The 15,588-nt window shown below is 41.3% G+C and overlaps 1 protein-coding gene across 1 annotated transcript in view; it reads left to right on the top strand.

The window, feature by feature from the left end:
* Positions 1 to 15,588, top strand: part of snw1 (SNW domain containing 1) — a 28,611-nt gene that overhangs the window by 1,996 nt on the left and 11,027 nt on the right. The window contains exons 2-7 of the mRNA XM_041214280.1: positions 4,065 to 4,218; positions 5,724 to 5,885; positions 6,184 to 6,279; positions 8,039 to 8,145; positions 12,549 to 12,653; positions 13,951 to 14,020. Of these exons, the coding sequence (XP_041070214.1) occupies positions 4,065 to 4,218; positions 5,724 to 5,885; positions 6,184 to 6,279; positions 8,039 to 8,145; positions 12,549 to 12,653; positions 13,951 to 14,020 (694 nt within the window). The remainder of the gene's footprint in view (positions 1 to 4,064; positions 4,219 to 5,723; positions 5,886 to 6,183; positions 6,280 to 8,038; positions 8,146 to 12,548; positions 12,654 to 13,950; positions 14,021 to 15,588) is intronic.

The raw sequence follows: 15,588 nt of genomic DNA, 5'->3' as shown, positions 1-15,588 counted from the left end.
TCAATATATTTCTTACAAGTTGCTGCTGCAAGGATCCTACACGGATTATGGTGATCTGTGTGCTTGGAAGGAGTTAGAGTTTGAACCAACTAGGATTGCCACAGAAGGAATGTGGTCAGAATATCAGTGTGCTGTGACTATGCCATCAACTGGCTCTTATGTCCACTTTTGTGGTAACGTGCCTTAGGTTTACAAAACCAACTAAATGTTCAGCAAAGACATTGCCAGTCTTAATACTCAGCCTCTTTTTTTTGTTATGCTAAGAAGTAATCTTACTAGATTCATCAGGATTTCCAATAAATAGAAAGATGTTGAAAATTTGATAAATCGCTTTTCTGCATAATTTGTACTCGTTCTTCTTGGTACAGGGTTCACAGGGCTGAACTTGTTTCAGGAATGAATTCCTGCTGAAATCTTTCTGTTGTCCTGTCAACTCACCAAACACAATTGACTTTCTTGCAAGCTTGGTGGTAGGATTGTCCCCCAGACCTGCCTATCGGTCAGCTGTGCCTGGCACCTTCTTTGGAAAACGGATTTTGTTTAACTGCGCCTTTTTAAAATTTGTTCAGGGGATATGGGCACTACTGGCAAGATCAGCATTTATTGCCCATCCCTAATTACCCTTGAGAAGGTGATGGTGAGCTGCCTTCTTGAACTACTGCACTCTGTTGGTACACCCACCTGGAAGAAAATTCCAGGATTTTCTCAGTGACAGTGAAGGAATGGTGATAATAATTATAAGTCAGGATTGCGTGGAGAGGAATTTGTAGGTGATGGTGTTTCCATATGTCTGCTGCCCTTGTTCTTCTAGGTGGTAAGAGGCTGCAGCTTTAGAAAGTGCTGTTGAAGGAGGCCTGGCAAGTTGCTGCAGTGCATCCTGTAAATGGTACACACTGTTGCCACTGTGTACCAGAGGTGGAGGGAGTGAATGTTTTAAGGTGGTGGATGGGGTGCCAGAGAAGTGGAGAATATTCCATCACACTCCTGACATGTGCCTTGTAGATGATAGAGTCAGTACGTGAGGTACTTCCTGTAGAATTTCCAGCCTCTCAGCTGCTCGTGTAATCACAGTAAAAATATGTAGCATATAATATAGCTGGTCCGGTTATGTTTCTGCTCAATGTGAACCCCCAGGATGTTGATAGTGGGTCATTCAGTGATGTAATGCCATTGAATGTCACGTGGAGATGATCTGATTCTCTTGTTGGAGATGTTCATTGTCTGGCCCTAGTATGGTGCGAGTGTTACTTGCCACATCAGTCCAAGCCTGAATGTTGTCCAGATCTTGCTGCCCATGGATACGGAGTGTTTCAGTATCTGAGGAGTCACAAAATGCACTGAACACTGCAGTCATCTGCAAACACCTCCACTTCTGACATTATGTTGGAGAGAAGGTCTTTGATGAAGCAGCTGAAGGTGATTGGGCCTAGGACACTACCCTAAGGAACTCCAGCGATGTACTGGGGCTGAGATGATTGGTCTTCAACAACCACAACCTTTGCGCTAGATATAACTCCTATCAGTACAGAGTTTTACCCCAGTTCCCATTGACTTCAGTTTTGCTGGTGCTCCTTCATATTATAAAAACAAAAAACTGCGGATGCTGGAAATTCAAAACGAAAACAGAATTACCTGGAAGAATTGTTCTGTTGAAGGGTCATGAGGACTCAAAACGTCAACTCTTTTCTTCTCTGCTGATGCTGCCAGACCTGCTGAGTTTTTCCAGGTAATTCTGTTTTTGTTTTGGATTTCCAGCATCCGCAGTTTTTTGTTTTTATAATATCAAGGAGCCCCAGCAAAACTTCTGTTGAAGGGTCATGAGGATTCGAAATGTCAACTCTTTTCTTCTCCGCCGATGCTGCCAGACCTGCTGAGTTTTTCCAGGTAATTCTGTTTTCTCCTTGATATTATACTTGGTCAAGGACAGTCAGTGTCACCTTACCTCTGGAATTCAGCTCTTTGGTCCATATGTGGGCCAAGGCTGTAATGAGATCTCGAGCCTGGTGGTGTCTAAGATGTGCATCAATGAATAGGTCATTGCTCAGTAAAAGCCTTGGGATTTGACCTTTTTGTAAACGCTACATATCTGGGCTAAATACCATTGTTGTAGCTGCACTGGTACAGCTTGGCTCAGGATGTGGCTGGTTCTGGGGCACAAGTCTTCAGTGCCACTGCCATGTTGTTGCCAGGGTATAGCTACATGCAGCCATTTCTTGATATCACATGGAGCGAATCATATTTGCTGAAGACTGGTAACTGTGATGCTGGGAATCTCAGGAGGGCAGAGATGGATCATCCACTTGGCACATCTGGTTGAACATGGTTGCAAATGCTTCAGCCTTGTTTTTTGAGGTGATGTGCTGGGCTCACCAACAATGAGAATGGGAATGTTTATGGAGCCTCCTCCTCTGGTTAGTTGTTTAATTGTCCACCACCATTCACCACTGGATGTGGCAGAACTGTAGAGCATAGATCAGATGTGTTGGTTGTGGGATTGCTTGGCATGTTTATAACCTGCTGCGTCCATTGTTTATCTTGTATGTAGCTTCACCAAGTTGGCATCTTATTTTTTGGTCTGTCTGGTGCTGGTCCTGGCATGCTCTCCTGCACTCCTCATTGCACCGTGGTTGGTCCACTGGCTTGCTGGTAATGATAGTGAGGAATATGCTGCTGGATCTATCCCATTTAGCATGGTGGTAGTGCCACCAAACACAATGGAGGGTATCCTCCGTATGAAGACACAACCAACTCCACAAGGACTGTGAGGTGGTCACTCTTACCAATACTGTCATGCACAGATGCATCGATGACAGGTAGGCATCGGTGACACTGCCTGAAAGGGTGGTAGAGGCAGAAACCCTAATGACACTTGAGAAGTATTTGGATGTGCACATGCGATGCCATGGCATACAAGGCTATGGGCCTAGTGCTGGAAAGTGGGATTAGAATAGTTGGTACTTGTTTGACTGGCGCAGACTCGATGGGCCGAAGGGCCTTTTTCTGTGCTGTAGACCTTCTATGATGCTGAAATTGGTGAGGACAAGGTCAAGAAGGTTTTTTTACCTATTTGTTGATTTTCTTACCACACCTGCTGCAGACCCAGCCTGGCAGATATATCCTTCAGGACTCAGTCAGTAGTGATGCTACCCAGCCACTCTTGGTGATGGGCACTGAAGACCCCCAGCCAGAGTACATTCTGTGTCCTTGCTATACTCACTGCTTCTTCCAAATGGTATTTGACGTGGAGGAGTATTTATTCATCAGCAGAGGGAGGATGGTTGGTGGTAATCAGCACGAAGCTTCCTTTCCCATGTGACTTCATGGGGCCTGAAGTCCAGCACGTAAGACTCCTGGGGCCATTCCCTTGTCACTGTATAGGCACTATGCCTTCAACTCTTTCCCATTGGCAGGACAGTCCCATGGTAGTAATGGAATCTAGGACATTGCTGTAATGTATTATTCAGTGAGTATGACTATGTCAGGCTATTGCTTGACTAGTCTGTGGGACAATTCTCCCAATTCTGGCATAAGTCCCCAGATGTTCGTGAGGAGGACTTTGCAGGGTCAAGTGTACAGGGTGTGCCATTGTCATATCCATTGCTTAGGTCAATGCTTGGTGGTCTGTCAGGTTTTATTCTCCTTTAACTTTTCTGTAGCGACTGATACAACTGAGTGGTTTGCAGTTAAAGGACCTGGAGTCTCGTGTAGGCCAGACTAGGTAAGGATGGCTGATTTCCTTCCTTAAAGGACATTTTTACAGCCAACCTGTAGTTTCATGATCACCATTACTGAGACTAGCTTTTTATTCCAGAATTATTAATTAAATTTAAATTCTCCAGCTGTCTTGGTGAAATTTGAACTCATGTCTCCAGATCATTAATCCAGGCCTTTAGATTACTAGCCCAGAAACATTACCACTATGATACCTTTCCTCAGTCAAGCTAACTGTGTATATATACCAGCTACGTTGCTAATTTGGTGATTGTGGAGATGTCGGGGCACCTTTGCCTTGCTCCTGTTGAATGGAATGGTTAAAATAAAGGTTCTTGTCTTTTACTTTCAAGTTTTCTGCCTGCACCAACCCAGCTGTCCCAGGACCAGCTGGAAGCTGAGGAAAAAGCTCGCTCCCAACGAATTCGACAGACGGCATTAGTGGCATCGCGGAGAGAACCTCCACCATATGGACACAGAAAAGGATGGGTTCCTCGCTCCTTGGAGGTAACATCTGTAGTGTCTTGGATTAGAAAATCTTGTAATCTATTCTGTATCACAAGCTTAAATGTTCAACCATAGCATTTAGCATTGTGAATTCATGTGAAGATGTAGTTAATGGCAAGAAAGTAAATCTTTACTCTCATTTGTATCTTTAGCATTACCATCTACTGTGGTGGAGACTGAATATCTCAATGAATTGTAGGTGTTCAGTTTTTTTCTCAGAATTGCTGCAGCTTATCACGATGGGGGGCTGCAGAGTAGATTCCCGCTAGCATGTTTACATTGATGTCAAATGTTTAATTGCTTTTGTGGACACATCTGCCATTCACATTTTGGGGTTAGTTGCTAATGCACAGTAGGCGATCGTCAAATAGCACAGAACAAGGTTAAAGTACTGGAAATGCACACCAAGTTTGTCAGCGTTTAAAGAGGAAAGGCATTTCTGTTCTAGACCTTATCAGAATGGATGCTAACAAATTGTGGTTTCCCTGCAGTTTATTACAAATATCTAGCATTTGCAGTTTTTTTTTTAACCAGGATGTGTCTTGTTTGTAAACAGATCATATGAAAGGACAGAATTAGATTTCATAATTTAACATGGAAGTCCTTTGTTTATAATCAACATCTTGTGGCCTTGGACCTGACTTTACCATGTCATTGTTGTAAGGCTTTGGTGAAATGCTGTCCAATCACTATACTTGTATTGCCTAAAATCTGGGCGTTAATACCAAGAACATTTTTGACTGGTAACTGTGGAGCACAATGTGTACTATGATTGGATGGTTTCATGCAAACAACTGTCCCCTTATCATTTGTGGACTCAGCAGCACTGCTACGCCACGAATTTGAGAGACATGAAGCTCCATGGGTCTGAGTGTGTCAGCAATGTTAAGAAAAATAGATACCGTATATTGTAGCAGGTCATGTGAGAGGGTCCCTGAGAGAATCACTGCTTGGCATTGTGACTGAACAAAAATGTAGTGCTTCTGTTTATAGTTGAAGGCCCTATGCGTTTGACAGCACTGCCAAATACCTCCTACTTTACATTGTTCAGAATGCAGCAAAGACCTTTGACTCCTGATTTGCAGCATCACTTGTTCCTCCCTGTTCCTTCAAGGTTCAGCAGATTGATCTCATTGTTACTTTGTCACAAAGTCCCATCACTAGGTTGGCTCAGCTCCCTGATCCTGTCCTCAGTCGGATGTTTTTTAAAATATTTTCTTAAACATTTAAACAGAAGAGTTTTGCTTTTAGATGCAAAGGGAGGTCTACTGTTGTCCCTGTAGGCCCGTTCAAGGTCTTGTGCAGAGAATTGTGTTCCCGTTCCCCTTCCAACAAAACTATGGGAAGGGATGGCAGCAGTCAGTATAAATACAATCAGTAAAACTGACTATATTACGTAACATATAAATAACCAGTATGACTTTGCCCCTCCAGAGCTTCTGAATATGACTTGGGTTCTGCAACTCTTAATGATCAAGATTTGGTCTTTGTTGTTGTTTATCCAGGATTTTGGCGATGGAGGTGCATTCCCAGAGGTCCACATGGCACAATTCCCATTGGAAATGGGTCGTAAGAAAAAGACGTCCAATGCACTGGCGATTCAAGTGGATGCAGAGGGAAAGATCAAATTTGACGCTATTGCTAGGCAGGGGCAGTCAAAAGACAAGGTACACATGCACCACAACATCGGTCCAATTCTTCTCCACTGACCTGTTAAATTACCCTGTCTTCCATTTTCAATAGTGGAACACAGGCTGGAGTGCATTTCAGGTGGTAATGTAAATCAATGCTCCATCACCCTGTTTCTCATGCTGCCCCAAACAATATATCTTTAAATTGTACAATTGTTGTGAAGTGTTGGGTAGTGGGGTTCCACCTTTCGTGAGAATATTTGCTATGCAGTCCTGAGCCCAACTCAAATAATTTTTAGTGATATTTGTAAAATAATGATTTTTCCCTATCTAGGTGATCTACAGCAAGTTTACAGACCTAATTCCTAAAGAGATCATCAATGAAGATGATCCAGAGCTGCAGAGACCTGATGAAGAAAGTATAAAGGAGGTGGGTTATTTATAACTCTGGTGTTTATGTATTGGCATGAGGTGTATTACTGTTTTGAGGGATAGTATTGTCAGTAATAAATATGAAATGTTGAGAGACCTGATGGGAGATTTGGAAGGTACACTGATCTATCCAAACCATCATTTCTGAGCATTGTAAAGTCGATGTGTTCATCAAACTGTTGAAAGACATTGGGTAGAATTGAAGATCCCATGGCACAGTCTGAAGAGCGCCATCCATGGCTAACTCCACCAAGTACATTAAACTGGTCATTTCTCTCAATTGGTGTGTGTAAAACTTTGCTGTGTGTGGATGGTTGCCAAGTTTCACTATTTAATCAATAATTTGCATTTGTATAGTACTTTCAAGATTTTTGAAAAATCTGTGGTACTTCACAGATAATCACATGGAAAACAAGTGCCATGTCAGGTGGGAGCAGATTAGGAGAGGTGTCCAAAAATTTGGCCAGAATGCTGGGGCTGTGGAAGATTGTAAAGTAGTAGAGGCAGATGGAAGGATGCAGGATTTAGGGACGGAAGTCCAAGGAGTGGAATCTAGGCAAGTGAAACTTCTCATACCAATGGGTGAAAATGAAGGAAGGGAGTAAATTTCAACAAGTGGCTATGGAGCACTTTGGAATTTCCTAGGATAGGAAAGGTGCTATATAAAGGCAAGTCCTTTTCTTATTCAAGATATTGCTGTTTGTGTGGTGAACTTTGGACATTTTGTTATATGAAAGATACTATATTAAGTTGTAATGTTCTGTTCATCCCTATATTCAATCACTGGACTACAAAATGTATTGAGTTCTTTAAGAGATTTCATTATATATTTTATTTTTTCTCTGGTAATATAAAATGGTGTGAATGTACTATAAGTTGGATGTGTTTAAGAATGTTCTGCACGTACACTGGAAGTTGAGTCCAGGCTAATTGGCCCAGTGAGATGCAGGAAAGAATATATCCGAGTTAAACCTTGACATTTTTCTTGTTCCTGGGCATTCTGATGGCTCAATTGGTAAATTAGCGGCACACTGTGCTACTAAGTCATACCATTCATCTAAATCACAGGTCCCCCCACACTCCCCTCATCAGTGCTGAGCTGATTAAGCTCATTTGGCATAACATCATAGTTGTAAGAATTGGCTATATCACTAAGATATAGAGAAGGAAAAATCACTGTTCTGCCATTCTGATCACTATTGGTCCGTGCTGTAAAGTATGTCTCTAGATGTTGAGTGGCGTATCTGTGATGCTCCTTGTAGTTAAATAGCCTACAGATACTAACAGTTAAGATTCACACATGAATGGCATTGAAGTGAGGTGTGGGAGGCCTATCAAAAACTCTGTGATGGTAGAATTGGAGGAAAAAATAGGCTTTTAACATCAGCATGAATACATTTTAGTACTACTGTGTAAATCCTGTGCTGCAGTAGATTGTGTGCTGTCTGTTTTGAAACAAAATACGATGTCAATGCAGTGGGAAAGAAAACTCCTTTATTGTGGATAGGATTATGCTCTAACCATTGGGAATGGTTCATATGTTCTGTGGCTTTGTGAAAGTTTATATTTCTAACACCTCAATTTTAAGATTAAAACGGGTTGACGGTTGACTTTGCCACAGGTGAAATAGCCCATTAGTCCTTGAGAATGAAAATTGGAGGTAGAATTGTCTGCATTGTTTGGAACATTGACCACATAAAGCCTGGAGGTAAAGAAATGCATATTAACTTTCTAAATTCTCTTTATTTTCATTGCAGTTGACCGAAAAGACACGCTCAGCTCTTGAAAAACAAGTTTCACAGAAGGTTGCGGCAGCTATGCCTGTTCGGGCAGCTGAGAAACTAGCCCCTGCACAGTACATCAGGTTAGAAGGGCCACTCGAGCAGTATTCATGTCTTGGATGTCTCAATTGGCTTTTGGAATAAGCACAGTATTCAAGTAATCAGTGCATCTAATGTGTAATATTCTCCAATGCTTGGATACGGTGTCTGATTGCATGGTTGCAGTGAGCTCAGGTCAGCCACCAAAATGTGATAGAGTGGAAGCTTGAGAGTTTTTCCCCTCTAAAGGGAAAAGGGGTAAATCCAACAGATGGATGCCTCCTGCGATATTGTTGGACTGATGACCACAGCCACTGTTGCTCCAGATGCTTGACTGTTTGTAGTTCACCATTCTTGTATTGGCTCTCCAGCACTGATATAAGTCAGACACCAAATCAGCTGCCCACACTCTGATGGGAGATGAATGTTGAAAATTTCTTAAAAGATGTGATGTAATTTCTCCCTCAATCTGGCACCATTGGCTGCTACCAAAAAAGATTACATGAAATTTTGTTCGGTTTAATATAATGATTTTACTCATCATAGAGCTTCAGCTGTGGGAGTAAGGGGTAATAACTAATTCCCAATTCACTAATGACACTTTTTTTTTACAAAATTGATTTGCAGGAATTTAGGAGTGGGAGTAGTCCATCTAGCCCCATGGGCCTGTTTCTCTGTTGAATTAGATCTACATTCAGTTCTATTTCTGTTCCCTATCCCTCGATAGTCAATGCCTAACAAAAATTAAACAATCTGTCTTGAAAATTTCAAGTGACCCAGTATCCACAGCTTTTGGGGGAACAAGTTCCAGATTTTCATTACCCAAGTCCTGATTTCATTTCAGTCCTAATTGACCTACGTATAATTTAAAGATTTTGTCCCCTTGTTCTGGATGCCTCCACCAAATCAAATAATTTCTCTGTACCTGCCCTATCAAATCACTTTATCATTTAAAAATCCTCTATTAGATCAGTCCTCTAAACCCAACAACAGCTTGCATTTATGTAGTGCCTTTAATGTAGCAAAAATGTTCTAAAGCGTTTCACAGGCGAGTTATCAAACAAAATGTAACTATATAAGGAGACATAAGATCATAAGACATAGGAGCAGAAATTAAGCCAATCGGCCCTTCAAGTCTGCTCCACCATTCAGTCACGGCTTATAAGTTTCTCCATCCCATTCTCTCACCTTCTCCCCGTAACCTTTGATCCCCTTACCAATCAAGAACCTATCGATCTCAGTCTTCAATACACTCAATGACCTGGCCTCCACAGCCTTCTGTGGCAATGAATTCCGTAGATTCACCACTCTCTGGCTAAAGAAGTTTCTCCTCATCTCTGTTCTAAAAGGTCTTCCCTTTACTCTGAGGTTGTGCCGTCAGGCCCTAGTCTCTCCTACCAATGGAAACATCTTCCCCATGTCCACTCTATCCAGGCCTTTCAGTATTCTGTAAGTTTCAATCAGATCCCCCCTCATCCTTCTAAACTCCATTGAGTATAGACCCAGAGTCCTGAAACATTCCTCAAATGTTAAGCCTTTCATTCCTGGGATCATTCTTGTGAACCTCCTCTGGACCCTCTCCAGGGCCAGCACATCCTTCCTGAGACATGGGGCCCAAAATTGCTCACAATATTCTAAATGTGGTCTGACCAGAGCCTCATAAAGCCTCAGCAGCACACCCCTGCTTTTATATTCTAGTCCTCTCAAAATAAATGCCAACATTGCATTTGCCTTCCTAACTACCGACTCAACCTGCAAGTTAACTTTAAGAGAATCCTGGACTAGGATTAGAACAGGTAACCAAAAGCTTGGTCAAAAAGTTAGGTTTTACAGAGTGTCTTGCAGGAGGACAGAGTTTAAGGGTGGAATTCCAGAGTTTAGAGCCAAAGTAGGTGAAAGCATTGTTATTTGCTGTGGAGCGATTAAAATCAGGGATGCTGAAGAGGAAATAGAATTAATATGAATGTAGATTAAGAATAACAAGTGTCAGAAAACCCTTGGTGCTGGTGGTAGTAGTTTTATAGGCCCCCTAACAAAGCATTAGGCAAGAAATAATTGGAGTTTGTAATAATTGTGTTGGTCTTTGATCTTCATATAGACTGGATCAATCAGTTTGGCAAAGCTGGTCTGGAAGATGAGTTTGTAGTATGCTTTTGTGACAGTTTCCTGGAACAATACCTTGTGCAACCAACCAGGGAAAAAATTAATTTACATCTAGTGTTGTGCAATGAGGCAAGGTTAATTAGCAATCTCAAAGTGAAAGATCCTCTGGGGAAAATGATCATAGTACAACTGAATTCTATATTAAGGTTGAAAGTGGCAGATTCTAGTCTCAAATAAGAGTCTTAAACTTAAATAAAGTTAATTACATAGTTATGAGGAGCAAACTGGCTAGGGTTGTTTGGGTAAATAGACTAAAAGGCATGGCAAAAAAAATAGACAGTGGTTAACATTTAAAGAAATAATTTCAAATGTTCAGCACAAATACATTCCATTGAAACTCAAAAACTCAGGAAGAAAGATCCATCTGTAGTTTACTAAGGAGGTTAAGGATAGTATTAGATTAAAAGAAGAGGCTTATAATGTAGCAAAGAATGGAAGTAAGTCTGAGGAATGGGAATGTTTTAGAAAGCAGCAAGGGGCACCAAAAAGTTGGTAAGGGAAAAATAGAATGAGATTAAAGTAGCCAGGAATATAAAAACAGATTGAGAGGGCTTTTACAAGTATATAAAAAGGAGAGTAGCTGAAGTAAACAGTGATCTCTACAGGCAGAGACAGGAGAAATTATCAGGGTGATTGAAGAAGTGGCAGAGACATTGAACAAATATTTTGTGACTAACTTCACAATAGAAGACAAATTACATACCAGAAGTAGAGAGTAACCTAGAAGCTAATAAGAGTGAGGAACTTGAGATTATTTAGTATCAGAAGAGAAAAGAGTATTGGAAAAACCTAAGGGACTAAAATCTGACAAATCCCCAGGACCTCGTGGCCTATATCCTAGGTTGCTAAAAGAGGCAGCTGCAGAGATAATGGGAATTTTCCAAATTCCCTATATTCTAGAATGGGTCCCAGCACATTGGAAGATAGGAGATGTAACACCGTAATTCAAGAAAGAAGGGAAAGAGAAAATGGGAACTTCAGGCAGTTTAGTCTGACATCAGTTGTTGGGAAAATTGCTGGAATCTGTTATTAAGGAAGGTTTAGCAATGCACTTAGAAAATCATAGTCTGATCAAAGTCAATGTGGTTTTACAAAAGGGAAATCATGTTTTACGAATTTATTAATTTTTTTTTGAGGGAACTAGTAGCGGAGATATTTAAGGAAGGATATACTTGCCTTGGAGTTGGTACAGCAAAAGTTTACTATATTGATTCTTGGAATGAGAGAGTTATCCTATGATAGGACGAGTAAGTTGGGCCTATGTTCTCTGGAGTTTATAAGAATGAGGTGTGATCTTATTCAAACATAAGATTCTGAAGGGCATGACAGGATGGATCTGAGATGCTGTTTCCCCTGGCTGGGGAATCTAGAACATGCGGGTACAGTCTGGATAAGGGGCTAATTATTTAGGATTGAGACAAGGAGAAAGTTCTTCATGCAAAGTGTTGTGAATCCTTGGAATTCTCTGCCCCAGAGGGTTGTGGATGCTCCATCGTTTACTATATTTAAGGGTGAGATAGGCGGGAAAGTGGAGTTGAGGCAGAAGATCAGCCATGATCATATTGAATGGAGGAGCAAGCTGCAGGAGGTTACACAGTTTGGGAGAGGCAAGGATAAGAATTTTTAAAGTTAGGACCTTGCCGGATCAAGAGATGATGTAGGTCAGTGAAGACAAGTGTGATGGGTGGACGGGTGTTAGTCCAAGTTAGGGTACAGGGAGCAGAGTTTTGAATCAGCTTAAGTTTATGTAGGGTGGAAGATGCCAGCCAGCAGAGCATTGGGATGGTCAAGTCTGGAGGTAACGGGCTCAGCTCAGAGTCAGATATGACATCCCAGATGCTAATGGCCTGGTTCAGACTCAGACAGCTACCAGGGAGTGGCTGGCTCAGGAACGGAGTATGTGGCAAGAGACCAAATATAATGGCCTCAGTTTTCCCAATGTTCGACTGGAGGAAAACTCTGCTCGTCCGTTACTGGATGTCAGACAAGTAGTATGACAAATCAGTGACAGTGCGGGTTTGAGAGAGGCAGCGGTGAGGTAGAGCTGGGTGTCACCAATGCACATGTGGAACCTGACATTGTGCTTACGATCTCACCGAGGGGCAACATGCAGATAAGAATCACTGGGGGCCAAGGATTGATCCTTGGAGGCACTAGGGTGACAGTGCAGGAATGGAAAGAGAAGCTATTTCCAGGGTTTAATTTTTAAAAAATTAAGTAGTGCGGGTATGTAAAAGTTAACCATATCTGCAAGTTAAACATTATTTTTCTTCCTTGTGCTCAGATACACTCCTTCTCAACAAGGTGTCGCTTTCAACTCGGGGGCTAAACAGAGAGTTATTAGGATGGTGGAAATGCAAAAGGACCCAATGGAACCACCTCGATTCAAGTAAGTGGATAGCAATGTAGTGTACAGACCTTTCAATGGTGACTCACAATGAAATTGCTATTTCGTAACAGCCAATGTAAAACTCAAAATAAGGTCATGAAATCTGAATGTGCATAGGACTTTCAAGGGCCCCAATGCAATATTTCGATATGGTCAGTTGGACAATTTGATAGTTTGACAGTTCCACTTCCACTAACTATAAGTATACTACATTCCAGTACAAATACATTGCACTTAGTCCCTTCACCTAAGTCACTAAGGGCAATTATGGATGTGCAGCAAATGCTGTCCTTGCCAGTGACACCCACATCCCAGGAAAGAATAAAAAATATATGTTGTAAATAGCTGAGGCCCCAGCACCGATCCTTGTGCCCAACGAGTAACATCATAACCAACCAGAAAATGGCCTATTTATTCCTACTTGCTTTGTTTTCTGTCCTTTTATCCAATCCTCTTTCCATGCTAATATATTAGTTCCGGCCCCATGAGCCCTTATCTTATGCAACAACCTTCTGTGTGAAACAAAAACAGAATTACCTGGAAAAACTCAGCAGGTCTGGCAGCATCGGCGGAGAAGAAAAGAGTTGACGTTTCGAGTCCTCTTGGACTCGAACTCAAGTTCTGTCGAAGGGTCATGAGGACTCGAAACGTCAACTCTTTTCTTCTCCGCCGATGCTGCCAGACCTGCTGAGTTTTTCCAGGTAATTCTGTTTTTGTTTTGGATTTCCAGCATCCGCAGTTTTTTTGTTTTTAACCTTCTGTGTGACACCTTATCTAATGCCTTATGAAGATCCAAATATATATTGGTTTTCCTCTTATTTAGTCTGCTTGTTACATTCTCAAAAAATTCTAATAGATTTGTCAAACACAAATTTCCTTTCATAAAACTATGTTGACTCTGTCTGGTCATATTGTAGTTTTCTAAGTGCCCTGCAACCACTTAGCAATTAATTCCAGCAATTTTCCAATGGCTGATGTCAGGCTAACTGGTCTGTAGTCCCTTGTTTGTTCTCTTCTTGAATAATGATGCCATACCTGCTACTTTCCAATCCATTTGGACTGTTCCAGAGTCTAAGGAATTTTGGAAGATTGCACCATTGCAGTTACCTCGTATAGAACCCTCGGATATAGCTCACCAGCTCCAGGGGCTTTTTCAGCTTTTCATCCTATTAATTTCTGCAGTATTTTTCTTTTTAGGGCTGGATTTGGATTAGAAACCAACATGTGTTTGTGACTCTGCTGTTACTTCTTGGCATGTTCATTATGATCAGACCTGTTCTGTCGTCTTTGCTTTTAGAATTAATAAGAAGATTCCTCGAGGTCCCCCATCGCCTCCCGCACCTGTCATGCACTCACCGAGCAGAAAGGTAGGGCAACATTTATCAACTAATGCAAGATAATATTACTTGCCAGTATTTCGCTGAGCACTTAACTGGAGTATTTTTCTAATGTGTTTACACTGTCTTTAATAACATAGTAGCAGAAATCCTAAGTCTAGCTGTACTGTGGTGTCTTCATCAAAACCTGATTGAGTAGTAACTTTGGATGGCTCTGTAGCTCTAGGAATAATGAATTAAGTCCCCTCGACAGAATTATGGCTTTGGTGCCATTCAAACTTGATTACTGCAGATGGATTAAAACTTGCTGTGTTATCTGTTGGCAGCAAGGTGAAGTTTGTCAGAAAATCTAAGTAATGGGAAGTGATGGATCAGAGCAGCAAATTGCTAACAGCCCAGACGGCCCTGCAACTTTCAGTGGAGAAATAAAATCCCTGTACAGTATAATTATTCTGCAGGGAAGGAAAACACAGCTCTGCCGTTGAAAATCTTTGATTTATTGGGCAACCTGCTGTCCATCAAAGACATCATCACTGGTAGAATCAAACATGCCTAGAAAGAGACCCAGAAACAAATGTTGCCATGCATTCTAGGGCGTATTGGTTTCAAATGTTAACTGAGGTTCATGAAGACCTTTGAACCCCTGAATATTTGCCTGCTTTTGCATAAGCCTTTTTTTAAACTTGCTTTTCTATCAGTCTTTCTCCCTCTTTGAATCATGGATTTCACTGTGATCACTGTTTTCATTTGTCCTCCAGTACCTTGGCCACTGTCAACTTGTCTGGAGAGTATGAGCAGGCTATTTTAATTATCACAGCTGCCACCCATTCTCAAAGTACATTTACAACAAGAGTTGCTGTATGACAATCGGTGAGCCAGTAATGAGACTGCATTGTTGTAAGATCATCTAAAGACCAAAGAGTCAGATTAGGAGATTTTTTATTAAATCACAGAGCTGTCATTAGAATACAGAATGTCCTACCAAAAACTGGTGAAAACAGAATCCATAATAGCTTTCAGCAGGCAAGTAGATCAAATCTGAAAAAGATAGAACTTCAAAGATATGGGAAGAGAGAACTAAATGAATAGCTTTTCAGAGGAGCAAAATGGGTCAAATGACCTTCAGTACTGTAAAATTCTAAGATCAGGTAATGAACTTTTTTTTGTCACCCTAATTCCAAAATACTGAACCTGCTCTGAGGATATGTGCTAAGCTGACACTGCAATGCAGTGATTACTTGGATGAAACCAGGGTTGGCACCACCTGTCTACACAGAGTAAAAGATTGCATGGTACTATTCAAATAGTTGGGACGTTTCCTGGTGTTCTAAATTCCCTCATCCGAACCAAAGCAAGCACTTAATTTGTGATTGATTTACTGTTAGTACATTCTTGCCGATCACACATTTGCCTACGTAACAATTTTCAATTGATTGAAATTCAAAAGTAATTCACATGAAGCACTTTTGAGATGTCCACAAATGCAAGCTGGTTTGTGCCTACCTGAATTTTGAAACCTTTAAGAAAGTTGCCACAGTAGTGTTTATTTTTTTAAGTCAGCTGTGCTCTGAAGCCTCCTTGTTTGAGTTTGATGGGTT

This window comes from Carcharodon carcharias, chromosome 20, assembly GCF_017639515.1.
Source record: "Carcharodon carcharias isolate sCarCar2 chromosome 20, sCarCar2.pri, whole genome shotgun sequence".
NCBI classification, from domain to species: domain Eukaryota; kingdom Metazoa; phylum Chordata; class Chondrichthyes; order Lamniformes; family Lamnidae; genus Carcharodon; species Carcharodon carcharias.
Note: the sequence above shows the minus strand (reverse complement) of the source record. Positions and strands in the feature narration are given on the sequence as shown.